This window comes from Falco naumanni, chromosome 6 (assembly GCF_017639655.2).
Source record: "Falco naumanni isolate bFalNau1 chromosome 6, bFalNau1.pat, whole genome shotgun sequence".
Taxonomy (NCBI): Eukaryota; Metazoa; Chordata; class Aves; order Falconiformes; family Falconidae; genus Falco; species Falco naumanni.
In genome coordinates this window covers 44,081,752-44,099,891 of record NC_054059.1, presented here as the reverse complement: position 1 = coordinate 44,099,891, position 18,140 = coordinate 44,081,752, and the positions used below count along the sequence as shown (strand labels likewise).

The 18,140-nt window shown below is 42.1% G+C and overlaps 1 protein-coding gene across 6 annotated transcripts in view; it reads right to left on the bottom strand.

The window, feature by feature from the left end:
• The window catches only part of SASH1 (SAM and SH3 domain containing 1), a 566,328-nt gene extending 548,209 nt beyond the window's left edge, over window positions 1-18,119 (bottom strand). For 3 of the 6 annotated variants that reach the window (XM_040597947.1, XM_040597949.1, XM_040597950.1), the window contains exons 1-2: window positions 18,069-18,119; window positions 16,471-17,594 (exon numbers count right to left, since the gene is read on the bottom strand). In XM_040597947.1, the coding sequence (XP_040453881.1) occupies window positions 16,471-16,953 (483 nt within the window). In that variant the 5' untranslated portion in view covers window positions 16,954-17,594; window positions 18,069-18,119. The remainder of the gene's footprint in view (window positions 1-16,470; window positions 17,595-18,068) is intronic. The other 3 variants (XM_040597948.1, XM_040597952.1, XM_040597953.1) reach the window with 3 other exon arrangements.
• Between the last annotated feature and the right edge of the window lie 21 nt (window positions 18,120-18,140).

Genomic DNA, 18,140 nt, shown 5'->3' with positions numbered 1-18,140 from the left:
GGTTCCCACTGCATTTTCCGGAAGATCCACTGTTTATACAAGTAGGGAATAAGATATACAGCACTAGGGAGAAGCAGACATGGGGATGCAGATGCTGCTTTTCCTCATCTACCACTTCTATCGCTAAGGCTTGAGGAAACAAGAGTCACTTGGCTCTGGTTTTCTCTTGCCTGTGCAATTAAACTCTCCAGAGCTTTCCCACAAACCTGATTCCTTTCAGCAGCACATCTCTCCCCAGTTACATTACCGTGCTATCTTTCAAGATGCTGTGCATATGACCGAGTACTTATTTTAGAGTCAGGAAAGGATTTCTTCTCATTAGGCCAAATGCTTAAGGTACCACTAGTAATAGTCAACCACTCTTGCTTCTGCCTTTTGCAACACCACAGCAGGAAGATCCTCACAATGTATGGTTGTCATGCAGTGCAATTAATAGAGGAAGAGCCCTTCTTCAGAGATAATGGCATCAGAGATTTCATTACTGAACCACTGTTGACAGAAGAAGAGATTTACAATAATCCCGCTGTGAATCTCCCACACAACTGACAGGTTAGGTGCATTTAAAAAGGGATGGAGATCCTGGAGAGTAAAAGCATGAGTGATGAATTCCTGGCAAAAGAACAGCAAAATGCACAATGGAGAGAGAAAGGAGAGGGCACCTTTTCTCTGCACAGAAGGAAGGAAAGTTGCAGTATGCCCTGTAAATCTGTTCCTGTGTCAGCCATTCAATTGCCCATATTGCACAGCAGGCTACTGCCAGGCCTGGCCCTGGGATGTTGCATAAACTAGGGCAAATTAATCTACTGTTTGTCTACCCTCTCTAAAAAAAAACCAAACCAAAAACAAAACAAAAAAATACCCATAAACAAACTGCAGGATACATGTCTGTCCATTGCCAAACCTACAAAAAGTCTATGAAACTTTCTGAGGTCTTGATGGAAGAGGAAAAATGTAGAATAGCAGAGACTCCTTGAGAAGAACCAATGCACCCAGTTATCCAGAGGGAGAAAGGGAGGGAGGGGGATATCCTTGCAATTATATAGCAAAATCCTAAAGGCCTGCAATTAAAAGCCACATTAGTCCTACCCCTAGTGACCCTGAATCAGGTCAGTATGTATGCAGGGAGACACAGAACACACACACATTTGGTTTTATGTGACATGCCCAGTAGGAAAAGTGTTTCCTACAGTTTATACTTTTGAGTCAGACTAACATAAAATAAAGATATTTCTGAGGGCTGAGAAAATCATGATTCATGTGTGACCCAGACATGTTACAATTTTCTTCATCTACATCCTGAACAGAATGGATGCCACACAGCATTCGATACACATCAGGCCAGATCCTTGGCAGTGACCAAAACACACACAGTACTTCCCAGGAGATGATTTATGCAAGTGTCTCAAGCCCTTCCTTTGCAGACGCCGCTTTTGCGCGTACACATTCCTGTAGTGACTATGGATGAACTCTCCTCAAGCACAAAGTGCTATAGTGCACACAGCGTTACCCTCAGTTCCCCCTATCCAACAGAAAACTAGCAGGAGCTGAAACACAGAGGACCCACAGGTGTCTGTGCCTGACAAAACCTTGTTTATGCAGGGGCAAACAGCTCTAAAAGGAGTTGACCTTCATGTGAGGTTTACGATCACTACTAGACTGGTAGCATGGGGCAGGGGAGGGGAAACAGGAGAGTGCACACAGGGAGATGGGGTCCACTGTGTACCAAGAAAGCATGGTACCCTCTCCCAAAACTAGTGGTGTACATGACCGAGAGTAGTTACTTTTTGGGTAAGGGAAGGTAACAGAAGGATGAAACGAACCTGTATTTGTTGGAACAAGAGTATGATGCTGCATAGGGAAAGCCTTATTGATCCTCACACAAAAAAATGCTTTTGTTTCATGAATCAAGAAGTGACAAGATACTTAACAGTCAACACTGTCTTGTCACAAATTAATTACGTCAAATCAGCCTAATCTCTTTGTATGCCAGACAAACATACATCCTGGAAAAAAAAAATGGAAATAAGTAGATGCCAGACTTCTTGATTTCATTACATCTTTTGATACTGTTTCATACTACATTTATATCAGCAAACTAGGGAAGCACTGCCTAAATGAAAATAACACAGGAGTATAAAACATGAGGAAAACCACATTTACAAACAATCTATGCCATAATTTGAAGAGGTATCAAAAGAAGGCTTGCAGGGGGCTGTCCTCAGTACATCAATAATAATTATTTTTAGTACTGATTTGGGTAGTAAAACAGAAAAAAATTTTTTTTTTTATATCAGCGGGTCACGTTCAACTGATTGGAGCATTAGTACACAGGAGGCCAGGCTTAGACTTTAAAATGGCCTTAAACTGGAGGTAGAGTCTGATAAATAGAGAGATGTTATTCATCAGGGACAACAGCAAGAAAGCACACCTGACTATGAATCATTACGTACAGCAATAATGGGAAACAAATGGCTCGCCCTGCTACCTAAAGGTCCCGGGGCCTCCTGTGGATCCAAGGCATGAGTCAGCAATATCATAATGTAAAAAAATAGGCAACAGCCATATGGGAGTAAGTGAATCAAATTATCAACAGCAAAGAGAGTAACTTAAGTTCTGCCCAACACCAGCAAGGCCCCCGCTGGGATATTATGCCCAGACCCCTTCAGACCAACAAGGGAAAGAGTACAGAAGGGACCAACTTCAAAGAATGGGAATTCATCCAGAAAGTGTAACACAAAAGGAGAATTAATGAACCATCCTCTCTATTTTAGCATAGACATTTAGGTAGGACTTAGTAGTACCCTCAGGTAGCTAAAGCTGAAGAGAGGAAATGGAAAAAAACCCTCTACTCTCCATGCCCCTGGCAGACATGGCAAGAAGTAACAAGATAAAGCTGTTGATTGGAAGACTTAAGTAAGACACTAGGAAAAAAATTCTAATGGCAAAGAGAGTTTAGCATTGTAAAGAAGGTTAATAGCCAAGATAAGATCACCAGTAGTGCAACTTCTGCAAAGTTAGACAACTGCTTGTCAATCAGTAGCTTTAAAACCCACCTCACACCTGAGGAAAACACTTGTCACTATGTCACCTCTATTCAGAGGTATTGGACAAGCATTTCAATCACAAAATTACTAAGGGTTGGTATTACCAATTAGCCAAACAGCAGAAGGACATTTTCACTCCCAGTGTGGAACTGATACCACATATACAGAATTATTTTTACAACTTTGGCAATATCAATTTAGTCAAACCTTAGATATATTGAAAGGGAACACATGGAAAACCCCTGCACCAATTTCACTGTTGCTTCTGCTCTTTAGAGATACACAGTTGCCTCTGTTGCATGCAGCATTACCACCTATCTGTACAGTGGAAAAGAAGTTGCATAAAACTGCAGTTTTTCTCTAAACATATTCTTCAGCTGCAAGCTGTCTCAACAACACCCAGAGCTACGATTTAAACATGAACCTAATAAAAGAAAAAAAAAAAAAAAAGGTGCTTTTCTTTTCCAACTTTTTCTTGTATTTAAAAGACACTGACAGTATTTGGAAACCCAAGGTTTAAGTATTCTTTATACAGTAGAAAAAAAAACACCCTTAAGAGTGTTGTTTACATACCCTTTTAGGCTTTTTTTCCCCCCAAGCTGACAAAATGGTCTACATGGGCACAAGCAATGATCTACCAGGTCTAAAAATATGTGTTTATGAGGAAAGGGAGCAGAAGCCAGAGATTCTGAAGAAAAAGTGAGTGAGTGTATGGACAGATAGACAGCAACTCCTCTGAACACATCACTTTAAATAAATAACAGGAAATTAGTTACAACATCTGCCAAATTTCTACCTTTAGGATTGACTGAACAAGTAAGTAAACCAATCTACCCACCTCCAAACAAATCCCACCATTTCACCAAAGTCAAAGTTACCTCCTCCTTGGAGCACACAGCTCCAGAATACCACTATGTAAACCTGCAGTTTAAAAACTTTTTTCTCAACCTGGCTGCTCTTGAGATTTCTTTACTACAGCTCATACCTCCTTTCCAAGTTTAGCTCCTCCCAGGCAGTTTAAGCCCAGTAAGGCACCAATAATTAACATATAGGATTACTCTTCTTAAATAGGCTAAAAATCCTTTTGAAAGGGCTATACAACATCAGTAAATAATAACAGCACAATTATCTACTTTTTTCCATTTCTTGCCTTCTAAATATTTCTCTTATACCAAAAAGCATGTCATTATTAGTGATTACATTTTCTGCTCCCCTTAATTCTAGCTGAAAATAAGAAAACCATCCAGAATTTCACCACGCTGTTTGACAGTCTAGGACTTATTTCACAAGTCTCCAAACTGGAAACAGAAGGCATGGGGGTGGGGGGAAGAAAGAAAGAAAAGAAAAGAAAAAAACTTAGAAATGAGGTACAGATCAATTTAGCAGTATTTGGATGGCAACATTAACTGGGGAGACACCCACAATCCCCACAATCTCAACAGCCCGTTCCAAGAAAAAGACTATTACCAGTTCATGAAAATAGAAGCTAATAAAAATATATTTAAAGAGCCATTTAGATCAAGGCAATGTTTCAACCAGAAACCACAATGGTTACATATTTTGATTTAGTACTTTGAAAACAGAATTGTAGATCCTCGGCAAAAACCTCAGTCTGTTCCCAACCAAATCAACAGCAAAATTTCCACCGACTTTCATGACAGGAGGTAACAGGTCCAGACTCTACGCACCTGACAGAGTTTATCACAAACACGCTTTTACTTTTGAAAATCCGACTATAGAAAAGGCAACTGGTAACACTGCTTGAACTGCAGAAGTTTCCTCTTGTATCAAAGTGCTATTTACCTACCAACATACAAGTTTCAGTTACATATTCTGCACAGACATCTTGCTTTCAAGCAGCTAGCAAACAGACTGCAGGGAAGTACAGAAAGACAAAAATTCAGTGCTGCAGTCTGTTGAGAAACATTACCAAATCCCTGAAACTAAAACCTAAATATTCATTCATACATGCCCCTAAAACCATGCAATATAAAACTCATAAACACTGCTCTGTTAACATATTAATCTTTGTCTGTGTGATATACATAATCACTAGTAGATAATAACTATTCAGGTAACTATCTGAAAGAGTCTGCAGAAAAGTTCGGTGGTTTGGCTTTTTTTGTAAATGCAACATCTTGTAAGACAAACCTCCACTAAAATAAAGAAGCAATCAAAAATCAAAAAAACATTTAGAATGGAGGGGTTTTATCTTTTGTCAGAAGCAGCCAGATAAGTAAAACAATGTATCAGCAAATAGTAAGGAGGGAAAAAAGAAAAAAAGGCAGCAGGAAAAAAAATAAATAAAAGCAAGCTTGTACTACTAAAGAGCCAAGATAAGTTCTTAGAGGGACTGGCTAAAGCAGTGAGATGTTACTGAAAACACCTGAATCATTCTGAAAGTCATTCTGAAGACACCACCTCTAAAAGATCATAACAGAGTTTAAACACCATGTTTAATTTAAAGGAAGAAAAATGCCACCACTTCAGTTAAAAATAGCACACCTTGAAAATTTTAAATTAGGCACTTATGAACTGAAAACCATCAAGTACATGAAGTGTATATTCATACTGCACAAACTATCAGGGGAAACAACAAAAAAAGGAAGATTATTAAGTTAGAATGTGCTAAGGAAGACATTGGTTTTGTCCAGTTGTACAGAAATTTCAAATTAGAGAAAAACATATTTCCACTGTAAATACGACAAAGGAGGCAAGGAGAAGAAAAGGAAAATCAGCTCTTGAAATTCCTTTACTACCTTTGCCTTGAATTTCATTCATATTTATTGAAAGTATGAAGCTATTTCTTATTAAAAAGATGTCAATTTCCTTACACCTACAGGAAGAAGTGTGTTCAGCACGAAGGAATTTCTGCCTTATTTTCCAAATCTAGATCAATACTATTAACTATTACATCAATTTCAGCCACTGAAAGATCTATAAGACAAGTACTATGAAAACAATTAGTTCTTCTGGACAAATCTGTGCTCCTTCCAAAATCATCACACACAGAGGAAGGATATACTGCAGCAGCTTATTTCCTGTTAGACACCATAGGAATTGATTTAATGAATCCAGTGGTTGCATAAGCAGTTCTTTTTAACATACGTAGGATTAGAATAGAAATTCTCTTTTAAGTAAGTTTCCAGCTCTAAGGTGAAATAATTCCTTAGGGAAACACCTCAGGCCTTTACAACTTCCTATATAGATGAATTAATACTTGCTACTGATGGCTTATACAAAAAGCACCCGCTTTTGTAAGTGATGTAGTATTTTGTAAAATACACACCACCCACACTGTCACATACTTGCTACAGTATCAGTACAAGCCAACTTCAACAAGAGATTCAGACTACTTCTAATTACAGCAATTTCTGCTTTCATTAATTTGCATAACACTTACCTATGACAAATGATATTGCAGGTTATCTAAGAATCATTGGAAAAATATCCCAAACTGGTTCAATCCTGCATAGTTTTACTCATACTTCCAGAAGTAAATGAGCACTGAAGCCACTAGCCTGGAAGTATGCAGAAGCAAGCCTGGCTCAGCTGATTTCCATTGCTACCTGAGAGCAATTAAGTTAGTTCCTTTCACTTTGCAGCACATGCATGCCTTTCTATCAAAAGGAATAAAATCATTTTCCTGGGGAATTATTGCATCAGGACCCAAACTACTAATGAAAGGAGAATTTTTCAATATTTCTTCAAACACTGAGTTTTTAGACCACAAATCTGGGCAATAAAGTCAAATGTTTAGAATAATTTTGCCATAACCTTTGCTAGGGATACAAATGTTACTTCTTAAAAGTGATACAAAATGGGCAACTGGGGTTTTTTTGTTTGGTTTTGACATTATTGGCAAGGACACACACATTTCATTACTTCTAGTCACTGCCTGCATGAAATACGACCTTACTGTATGTAATTTTTAGAGCTGGACAGAAACCAGCTAGTGATATTCTTGTCAAACTTCCTCTTGCTCCATCCTACTCCACAAGCTACAGAGCATTATTTTTACCACTGTGTAAATATCAAGTATATGTGAAAATCTGCTCTTAGCAACACCTTATTTAGAAGTTATCACAGGAAAGTCCAATAAATTTTCTTCACATGAAAATAACAAAGCAGGTGAAATCAAAATCGCTCTTTTTCCAGATCTCTTGGTATAATTTCTGTCACATTTCCTTATTTTTTCCTTTTTCTCCTTTTTTGGATGTTAATACTTTAAAATGAGTAAACCTTTTTGGTTAGTAATTTCCACAGTTCCACTTATTAACCCTTGAGCTTCTTCAGAGTAGTGTTTTAAAATGAGACCTCCTTGTGATGTTTGGTCTGATATGAGAGAGAATATAGATTCAGAGGCTGAAAATAGTCACTCATTCTTATCTTTAAGGTAAAAATTTTAGTATAGGAACTAGCACGTGAAGATTTGTGACAGACCTTCTCAAGGGCAAATTCAATTCTTTATTCAAGTACTTCTCATTTCCTAGATATGGAAAAACGTCTGCTAAACTAATAGCTGGATATTTAGGGCAAAACCTTAACTACAAGATGTACAAATGGTCAGAGATGCATTTGTAAAAAAATTTTCAACACAGTAGAACATAAAAAACTACTAGTAGAATAAGTTTAAACAAAATTTGAAGAAAAACATTTTGGCAGCCACTAAACAACTGGACAAGATTTCAGAAATGCTGAAATTAGAAGCAATTATCATGATCACATGATTAGCACTAAAAAATTGTGCCAAAAAAAAAAAAAAAAAAGCTTTCAACATTTTTGTATTGAACTCAGAATTTTGATGAGGTTACAACTTATTTTTTTAACAGTACATTCTGTCTTGCTTCAAAAAGACAAATACAGTCCCATAAATACAGTTCCATACAAATGTTTGAAACCTGTAATACATCCTCCTCTTCCTAGAGCAATCCCTTCCTTCTGCCACAATACCGGGGCCAGAGGGATTTTGGATAACTGCAGCCTGTGGCATTTTTAAGACTGAAATTCATAAGATCGAAGTCTAGATTTATGAGAACAACCTGGGCTCAGCCACTTGTGCTGATCAATGGCAAGGCAGCTGGGGGCACTGAGAGCAAAGGAGAGACAAGTGATGGCCCCACTCTTCTGAGTGGGAGAGAAAGCTCCTCTTCTCATCAGAGCATGGGCGAGGAAAGAGCAGGATCCAAATCAAAGCCTGAGACTCAGGGGCAGCAGGAGAGAGATATGGAGTGAAACACATACAGGGCTTGGAATGGGATGGGGTGTAGTGGGATGGGATCAAGTGAGAAAGATGCAGCATTGTCTCAAGCTGTACAAAAAGGTATCACTGCATCAGTCCTGTCTGTCCACCCAAAGAGATCATGGTTAACACTCCTCAGTTTTGCTGAGTGCATGTAGATGGGGGAGAAAAAGGTTAGGGAGACCTAAGGCAAAAGATGTACATTCTTGGGTAGGAAAGAGGTTGCTTTTAGGGAAGAAGATAGTGTGTCTTGAGGCAGACTTAAGGGAAATGATTTAGGAGAAGTCAGGGAATGGGTAGCTCTAGGGTACACAGAAGGCTCTCGGACAGCAGAGTGAGGAGGTGTGGAGCCAAGGGACAGGAGTTTGCCAGGGCAGAAGAGTTGCTCCCAGCAAGCACCTGTCCACAAACCAAGGGCACTGATGCAGAACTGGCACCCACTCATTTTGGTTTTCGAGTGGTTTTTTTTTTCTCTATGAATATTGACTTACTGAGGTTTTGGTTTACACTGGCTTTTGGCCTTCTTCACAGCATGAATAGCCTAGCTCCAGCTCTCAGCCATGAAGTTCTCAATGCCTTTTTCTGCTAATAAAAATATTTCCTTCTGTGCATATGAGAGCATGGCCAAGTGGCCACTTAACTAACTCTGGGAAAAAAACAGTGTAAGCTTTTCTTAGTCCCTGACTGAAAGGCAGGATTTTTTCCAGCTTTTTAAGTCTTTCCTTAACCACACCAAATTTACTGTGTGTTTCTGAGGTACAGACATCACAACTGGACTTAGTTACCCCATAAAGTTCTGACTGATGTCATATTCAGTGATAACACCACATCCCTGCTTCAGGGTGTGTATCCTCAAAACCAGTGCAATTCTTCCTGGGAAAAAATAACTTGTGAAAGTTGTACACTTGTACCTGGTTTTAGGTTTAATCTGCTACATGTTATGGCCATTTCTCCCTCATTGTATGTTACCGAGGGGGCAGCTATAAACAACTATGTGTACTTGACTCCAGCTAAGTGCACACTAGTGCAGATTTCAGAGACTACCAAACATTTACTCTCGCGCAAACTCATGAGATCTGTGTTCAGAAGTCTGCCTTGCTGGTGTTCAAGCTGCTAACAGAGATATTTACAGCTCTGAAAAGTTTTGCTTTTTTTTTTTATTATTATTTTTTTTGCATCCTACTGTTGTATTTACTGTTCACATCATCCTGTTCTCACCTCCCACAATCACAGTCAGTAAGGGTGTGCTTGTTCGCTGATTTAAATTTGAACACTTCACACCAAACTCAGCATCAAATGAAATCACTGGCAAAACCTCCACTGACTACACTGGGAATAGGACCAACTGGAGGAGCAAGGCTCCCGTGAGAGGCATGCATCGCTGTCATTCACATCCTGCTGAGTTTGTGAGAACCAGGATGAGATACTATTTTACAGCCCTTCTACTTGTGTTTCACGTGACACACCACTAGTCTTTTGTTTTGCAAAATCATAATAAAAGTTTTTTACTATCTGCAAGTAACAAACTGAAGAGGCTGGATGAGTCACTGGAGACGGTTTGGGGCCAGCTCAGCTTGCAGACTGCCAGTGTCAGGGAAGGTTCACCCGAATCTCCCCTTCCTGCTGCACAGCCGCTCCCAAAATAACGCAGCAGTGCTAAACATAGTGCCGCCGTGCTCTTTTAATAAACGACAATTCCTGCAGCATGTACACGCCACCACATTTGTCAAGATAAGCACATCAATATGAGATGTCATATTAGCCTAGACAAAGAGATTGAACCAGATAGCTTTGTCAAACACCAAGCAAAGGGGCTCATTGAAACTGACAAAGCAAGTAATTTAAAAGTTGAACCTACCAATGTAGTCTTAACTCATTCCATCCTCTCCTGCTTTGGAAGAGTCTCAGACCAGTAAGTGAGCTCCTGTAAGTGATACAATAAATTCATTCCTAATCTGCAATAACAATATTGCTGTCACTTCAAACCCCTCTGCTGCACTTTTCAAAAATTCTGTAAGAGCTCTTAGTATGTTTCAGATTATACATATGGATCTATATATACCTTAGTGAATAGGGACTCTTCATAATGACATATGCACACAGAGTACAACTAACAGGCAAAATTAACAGGCATAACTAATTGCCATATAGCCAAGTTACTGGTTATTCCTTGATCACTTTTCTGTTACACATAAAGAAGTTTACTCTTAATCATAAGGCAATGGACAAAGATGCCGCAGTAGTGGGTCCCAACCTTCATCTGTCTGAAGTTTTTCATTACTTTAGGCAAATTCTTCAATTTCACATCTGAAATCAGGGACGCAGCTGACCTATATATTATGGTATATGTGAGACAGTGATATCGGTCATGAAAAAAACTAGAAATACGGTTTGCAAGATTACTCTGTTGGTGAGAAATTATCTTGGTTTCTTTGGTATTCCTCACGCGTGGTTGTGTGTACGGGCTTCATCATCCTACATATGTCAGAGACAGAAGCTCTGGGGGTGGCGGTATCAACAGAAATATTTTTCATAAAATGTGTTTTCTCCTCAGAAAGAGTTATGAACACCAAATGTCTTATAACAGGACAGGTTTATAAGTGTGCAGGAGTGAAATTGGTAGTTAGACTTTTGTCACAGCACTGCTGGTGTCCCTGTTGAGGTGCAGTACACACAAAACCTCACATGATATGAGAAAATTCAGTTCAACTTTGTACCACTGAGTTCTGACTGAATCATCTCTTTTGGGGGAAGAAAAAGCTTTGGGGAACCTCAAAAAGCCAAGCATTTCTCTTTTGCCAGAGACCTGTAAGTTTAGCTTTACCTTCAAACTTAGAGCCATGTGAAGGACGAAGGAAGGATCACCCTTCCAGGGCAGCTGCTGCCACTAGCAGTGGCAGGCTGCTCAGCCCCACACTCAGAGCTGGGAGCCACACGCTCCCCTTCCCCTCTGCCAGCCCCCACCACGGCCAGAGCTGAGAAGATACACTGAACATGACCACAGAAAGTGGGGAGAAGGCTGTGGAGTTGATACTGTCCTCTCTCAGGATGCCACCTTTAATATGCCCTGTGGGATCTTCTGCCCCTCAAAACAGAGATAATGAAACCCAGGAAGATTTACATTCAACACTTCCAGAAGAGATTGAATACACTTTAAAATATTCAGGAACAATTCAAATGCAAATACAGCGTGGTACTGTATTATTCATATTCTGCAATATTTTGCCTTAATGGTCTGATTGGAAGAAGATCTTTTCCAATTTGTTTTTCTGTGAGTTTAATAAACCAGGACTTTGAAATAAATGCCCAATATACAAGGTGCTGTATTTCCTTTAGAAGAAAACAGACTTCGGAAGTCAAAGGCAAATTCAGTGCTTTCTTATATAAGATACCTTTTCACCTCCTGAACATTGCTTGTAGCTTTGCTAATTTATTGCCATGAAAATATTGTTACTACTTAATGCACTAGAACTTTTGTCAATAGGCAGCTTTCCCCAAGGCATATTTGAGAACGCTCTGCTAATCAGAGTTGCAGTTATTCCAAAGCAGCCAGGTCTTTAGAAAAAGGTTCATGTTTAATTCTAGCATAGGTGAGTGTTGCCATTTCTTCAAAGCACAATATTTTTAATTCACTGAATTCACCTCTGTAGATATGTAAAGTGCTGACTACATTACATTACCCAGCCCCAGACTCAGCTTGAAGCAGTGTATTTCAAAGCAGTATTGCTGGCATCTTTACCTCTTACACATCTAACTTATGTGAAATATTCCTCATTTTGTAGTGGCAAGGATTAAACAAAGATTTAATCAGAACCACAAATCTGTGCTGTATCATCAGCACAGAACTTAAAAAAATGTGGTTGGGTGTTTAAGCAGATACTCACTTGGATCTAACTTCTTACTTTTCTACATCTGCTTGAACTCTTGAGATTATGACCTCAAATGCAGCTGAGTTTTTAGTGTTTGTTTTCCAAGCATGCTGATAATCATGAACAGCACAGTGAAAGACAATGAGGTCACGTACATACACATATGTCACACTACAGTTTTAGTCTCTCTAATAAAAATTGAAATCTACATGAGTAAAACTTTACTGAGGCTAAGAAAATCATCTTAATTGGTATGGGAGCTTTCAATGCATGTATGGTTTTTGTGATTTTTAATGTATTTGCAGTTCTCTGCAGATGAAAAACTGAACAAAGTTCCTCAAGAAACAGGTCAGGCCATTTATTTCAATTAGAAATAGTAATGAAATTCCAGTAAACTATTAAATGTCACTTAATCTATTTTTGAGATAAATAGAATACCTAATTTATCTTGGCATGTTGCACAACAAGGTACTCGTCTTTATATTGACAAAATCGGTGTTCCTCTGCTTTCTCTACCACAGCGACATTTAGTGACAATACTCCTGCTCAAACGCAGCATGGACACAACCTGTTTTGCAACAAGCCCACCAAGGCAAGAAGTGTCTTCGTATGGAGGTAAAGGCTTAGTTTCCTCTGATTCAGCTGGTTCAGGTCAGTGCTGCATTCTCCTTCGCTCATGCCCACTGGAACCCGGGGAGGCTGCTCATTTGGATTTTGCTTTGCCATAACTTCATTCCCCAGAACTTCTACATGGCAAAATAATACTAATACTATTCCTACACTGCACATAATTAAGTTCCTAATTAAGGACAGAATTACCATCATCAAGGATAATTTTTTAAAACAGCTAGATGTTTTGAGAATACACAGATGTTACACTTGACTCAGAAAGGTACCATGGGTTCTTGTTTGAAGGGTGTTCAATCCCATCACCTCCACAAGATGTTCCTTAGATATATGAGACTTGCAAGGCTATCAGCCAGCAACTGCATGTGTGCAACTAAAACAGAGGGCTGTGAGTATTAAGAAGCATTACTAACATGGAACAAAATCTGACTTCTGTAGAGTTCTTCTCAGTTACAGTTACATTCCTTGAGTTATACCTGAAAAATATACAAGATGCGATTTCAGGAGGTGAGGCCTTGTTCTAATTCTCCATGGAAATAATCAAGATGGCTTGTGATAATTCTCCATGACTGAAGTCACCCCCCACACATGGCTCCAATTCAAAGTTTGCACATCTTTAAGAGATTTATATTAAGCTCTGCTAAGTAGTTGTTAGTAATTTCTGCTGACTGTAATCAAAGTTAAACTAAAATCTACCATGCCAGTACATTTCTATCCTCCCCACTCTGATATTTCACCCTTCAACTGAAAACACAGCAACAACATTGGAAGGACAGCAAAAGGATGCTTTTAGCATCTCCACAGCCACATCCAATACTCATTTCTGATCTTTTGACAAGTCTAGAGCTCAGGCAGCTAGCGAAAGGCTATAAACAAGACAGAGAAGCAGCACTTCCAGTTCTCAGGGATATTTTCAAGTAGAACTCCTAAACTGTCTGAGAACCACATAACTGAACACATGAAGTATTTTTCAGGAAACAAGTAAAATCCAGATACATATGAGTATTCATACATACACGCACAAGTATGCTCCTCCATTCATAGATACTACTTTCCATTCATAGACAGTAAGAGGAAAAGATGATGGCATTCCCCACATAAGCCATGAAGGGAAGTAGGAGGCTAGTTAGCAGCTCAGCAGCACCAGAAATGCCAACGGACATCAAATAGGTCAGTGTCTAGTGCCCTACTTCAGGATATCCACTGACTGTCTGTAGGTAGACATGTGATAAATGTATTAGAAAACTTGACACAGACCTCAACTGCTTCTTTAATCCTGTGCACAGCGAAGAATACATCCCATTTCTTTTGATATGCATAAGTCCGTACACTGCATGTTCCATACAAAAAGTATAATACAGGTTGCTTAAATTATATCCACATTTTTCTGGGTTGTTTTTTTTTTGTTTTTTTTTTTTTAAGAGACACAGCTTTGGCTCTTTTCCAAATGAAAGAATACAGTATGTTGTTTTTCTTGCTTTAAACAACATCCAATGAATAATGTACAGTGACATGATCTTTTGCTATTCCCTTTAAGCTGTTTTGGAGATGGATTGCTACGGTGGGTGCCATTCAGAATAACACATGTTGAGCAACACACTCCGATTTTGCCAGCTTTATGGTTTCTTACAACATGCTACGATGTGAAGTGATTCACAGTGAGGAGATGGAGAAAGTTTCTCTATTACTGTAAAAAATGATGTTATATGCATTTATCATCCAAAATAAATACACCACAGGCTGAAATAAAACTAGGTAAGTAAGCTTGGTTCCTCTTTCTATTTCAAAATACTGCATTTAGATTTAAGTCAATTAAAGCTGAGTGACACTTTCTGTGTAAGATGAGCTTGCCCTGACAGTTAATCCACACTATTATCAGACTAATCAAATTCAAATAAAGTGAGCTAACGAAGAAATCAACACTAAAGATTTCAATTTCCTTGATGTTATATGCTAGCATCTTAGAAATTTTACAATTCCTATGGAAGAGGTATAGAAAAGAGAAGATAAGAGGATTTGCTTGGTAAGACAGAACCAGTGACTATGAACATACACAAACTCAAAAGGAAGAAGTGAAATGTATCTGTGGAGGTGGGCAATGCACTGCAGCTACACTGATAAGCCAGAACTTCCATAGCAGTTATTTTATATAAGGCATGTAATAGTAATTTCAGAAGGGTGCCAGTCTTGAAGTGATGTAGCACTTCAAAAGCAGGGGGTGGGGGGTGGGGGGTGGGGGGAGGAAAGATGCTGTACTTAGACTAGATGTTCATGGATGTTTGGTTAGATTAGACTACTATCCTATCAGATTTGATACACTGCCTCTGACAATGTCATTAGCCAGATGTTTCAGGAAACGAGAACAAATATCTCACACCATTCAACTGTGCTGTACTTGAAAGTGCCTAGTGGCCCTCAATCACTGAGCTGTTAAAAAATTGGAGTCCTGAAACTTACTGTCCTCTCAGCCTTATTATCTACACCTCCGCATTGTTCTCTAAGCTGAATTTTACTCATTATCCTCACACCTAGATCCCCTACAGCTGATAATTAATTCGCAATTTTAATTCCTTATATTTCTGTAAACCCAGAACACCAGACTTCAACATCACCTTCCTTCAAGTACCCACAAGTTGAAGGTCAACTGCAACTGCTCAGTCTTTCCGAAAAATCAGACCTCATATAATTAAAGAAAATATAGGCAACTTGGGTCATCAAACAACTTTGAAGCACTTAATTCTGAACTCTGAAGCAACCATGCACCATAATACCCTATTTTCTTTCACAAAGCATTTTCTCCTCCATGCCACTATTCATTTAATTCTATTGCTTTATTTACTCTACGTATGGCGTTTTCAGCACGAAACCCACAGAAAAGTTTAGACACAACATTTCCTATCTTCTAGACCACATTAATCTTACATTTTAACCTTTTCAAAAGGTAAGAATTAGGTAAATATTGGGGTTTCATCAAACTGGAATGTACTCTTCCGAGACCTGCACTTTCCTGGCCTTTCAGCAGCCTACATATACTGGAGGTAGTCCAACCTGTGCCGGAGTAGCTGATGAATCGTTTTGACATTCACCAGTCACCACCATCCTCCAGTAAATAAATCCAGGCAACAGAAGGAGTTGTTCCTCCAGCCAGATTACCACTTGCTTCATGAGCCATTTCACCAACAGAAACTGACACTAAACCATGACCTTTAACAACAGATGAGGGAAGCCATCACTCTCCAACACAATGGAAAAGTTTCACAGAAAAAGAAAAACAAACAAGCAGCCAAACCATTCAGACCGTGCTGTCAGTTTCAGTCTTCACGCCCCAAACCACCCCTGGACTAAAAGAACCGGTTAATGAAAAAACACATCGAGGCAAACCCAAGAGGCAGCGCGATGCTGCACCACCCTGTGAGCCCGCATCAGGGCACCGAGCGCCGGCGGCCCCGACCTGTGCCGGCCCCGCTCGCCCCGCACCTGGCGGGGGCCAAGTGCCCACCGCGTGTCCCTCCGAAAACGCCACCGGCGCAGCTGGAGACGCGCAGCAGTGCCCGGCAGAGGGGACCGGGCCACGCTGGCCGGCGCCCCCCGCCGCTGCCTGGAGGAAGGCTCGCCCACCCCCCTGCCGCCCCGCGCCCGGCAGCCACGGCCCCGCCGGGGGGGCAGCGGCCGGCGGGGACCCTCTCACCTGGTTGGAGTAGGGGGGTTTGCTCAGGTTGATGCCGTCGCGGATGAGCTTGTCCCGGATCATGATCTTCAGCTTCAGCCGGGGGTAGGCGGCCAGCCCCCCGCCGCCGGCTGCCCCCCGCCGCCCGCCGGGGCGGTGCCGGGGGGCCGCCCCCCGCCGGGCCTCATCCTGCCCCACCGCCCGCCGGGGGCAGCGCCCGGCCGTGGGGGGCGCCGGCCGCGGGGGCGGCGGCGGCGGCGGCGGCGGCTGCGGCTCCAGGGTGAAGTACAGCCCCGCCGCCGTCTCGTCCGCCTCCTTCAGCCGCCGCACGGCTTCGTGGATCCGGCGCCGGTGGTGGGGCACGGCGACGCCGATGGCATCCAGGTCGGGGTCCCCGATCTGCTTGCAGACCTCCAGGTCGTCGTAGCCATTGTCGACGAAGGACTCCGCGTACTGGGGGAGCTGCAGGGTCTTCAGCCACTCGTAGACTATGTTGGTGCACATGCTGGCTCCAAAATAATGACTGCAACTTTCAGCACCGAAGCCAGCCTCCCCCTTTCCACTCCTCGCCAAAAGAAATAAAACCACAACAACCGCGATGCAACTAAAAGGTCTCAAAATCGAGGTCAAGAATCAACATCCACCAAGAGGGAAAAAAAAAAAAATATCCTTACAGCAGATCAGGAGGGCATCGCCAGCGCTGCTGAAAGAACCCCTCCTGTTTATTCCGCCTCCTGTTTGCCTACCACCAAGTACGGCCGCTTTCTGTCACCGGAGAAGGGAGGCTCGGACTAGAGAGAAGCAAAATATAAGGGTGCATCCCCTAAAATCCCAAGTCGCTGCTGCACAACATCCACCCACTTTATCTGGAAGTAATTCGCAGTCGCTGTCTTCTTCCCCCCTCTTCCTTTCAGTGTTAGTTTCTGTTTCTTCTTGTGTCTCACCTTCCTGCGCTCTGTCGCATGATGAATCTGTTTACTATGTGTAGCTGCTTTGGTACACGGTCATGTTGGGGGAGAACCGAGCGCAGGATCCCGCACCCTCGCCCAGCACAGGCAGGGTGCCCGTGCGCGGTGCCCTCCTCCCCCGTCTCTCTCCCGGCAGCGGGTGCACACGGCGGCTTTTGCTTTCCTTTTAAACGGGTCCTTTCGGATTAAGAGGAAAAAGAAAGGATGGAGAAAAAAAAAATAAGAAACCCACTCACTTTTCCGAGTTACTTTCCCAGTTCCCCTTCACCCCCGGGATGATGGTTAAATGCGCTTCGCCGGCAGCGAGCCCAGAAGCGGATTTCGCGGCTTTCCAACCCCACTTTCCCGGTGCTGCTGCTGGCGGTGCCCCCCTGCCCCCCCGGGGTCCGCAGCCCTGCCCCCGCCGCGCACAACTTTCCCCGCTCTCCGCTGCGGGCCCTCCCGCCGCTGCCCGCAACCGCCCGCGGGAGGCGGCGGCGGGGCCGTGCGGCAGCCGGCGCTCCCTGCATCCTCCGGCGGCGGCGGCGGCGGCGGTCTGCGACAGGTCGCTGCGCTCCCCCCCTCCGCCCCGACCGGCGCCCGCGCCGTCCCCTCCCTGCCCGCCGTACCCCGGCGCGGTGCTCCCCTCCCGGGTCCTCCTTCCTCCCCTACCCCTGAGGCGCCTGACGCGCCGCCAGCAGATCTCCTCCGGCTCCTCCCGGCGCTCCGGTGCGGCTGCTCCCC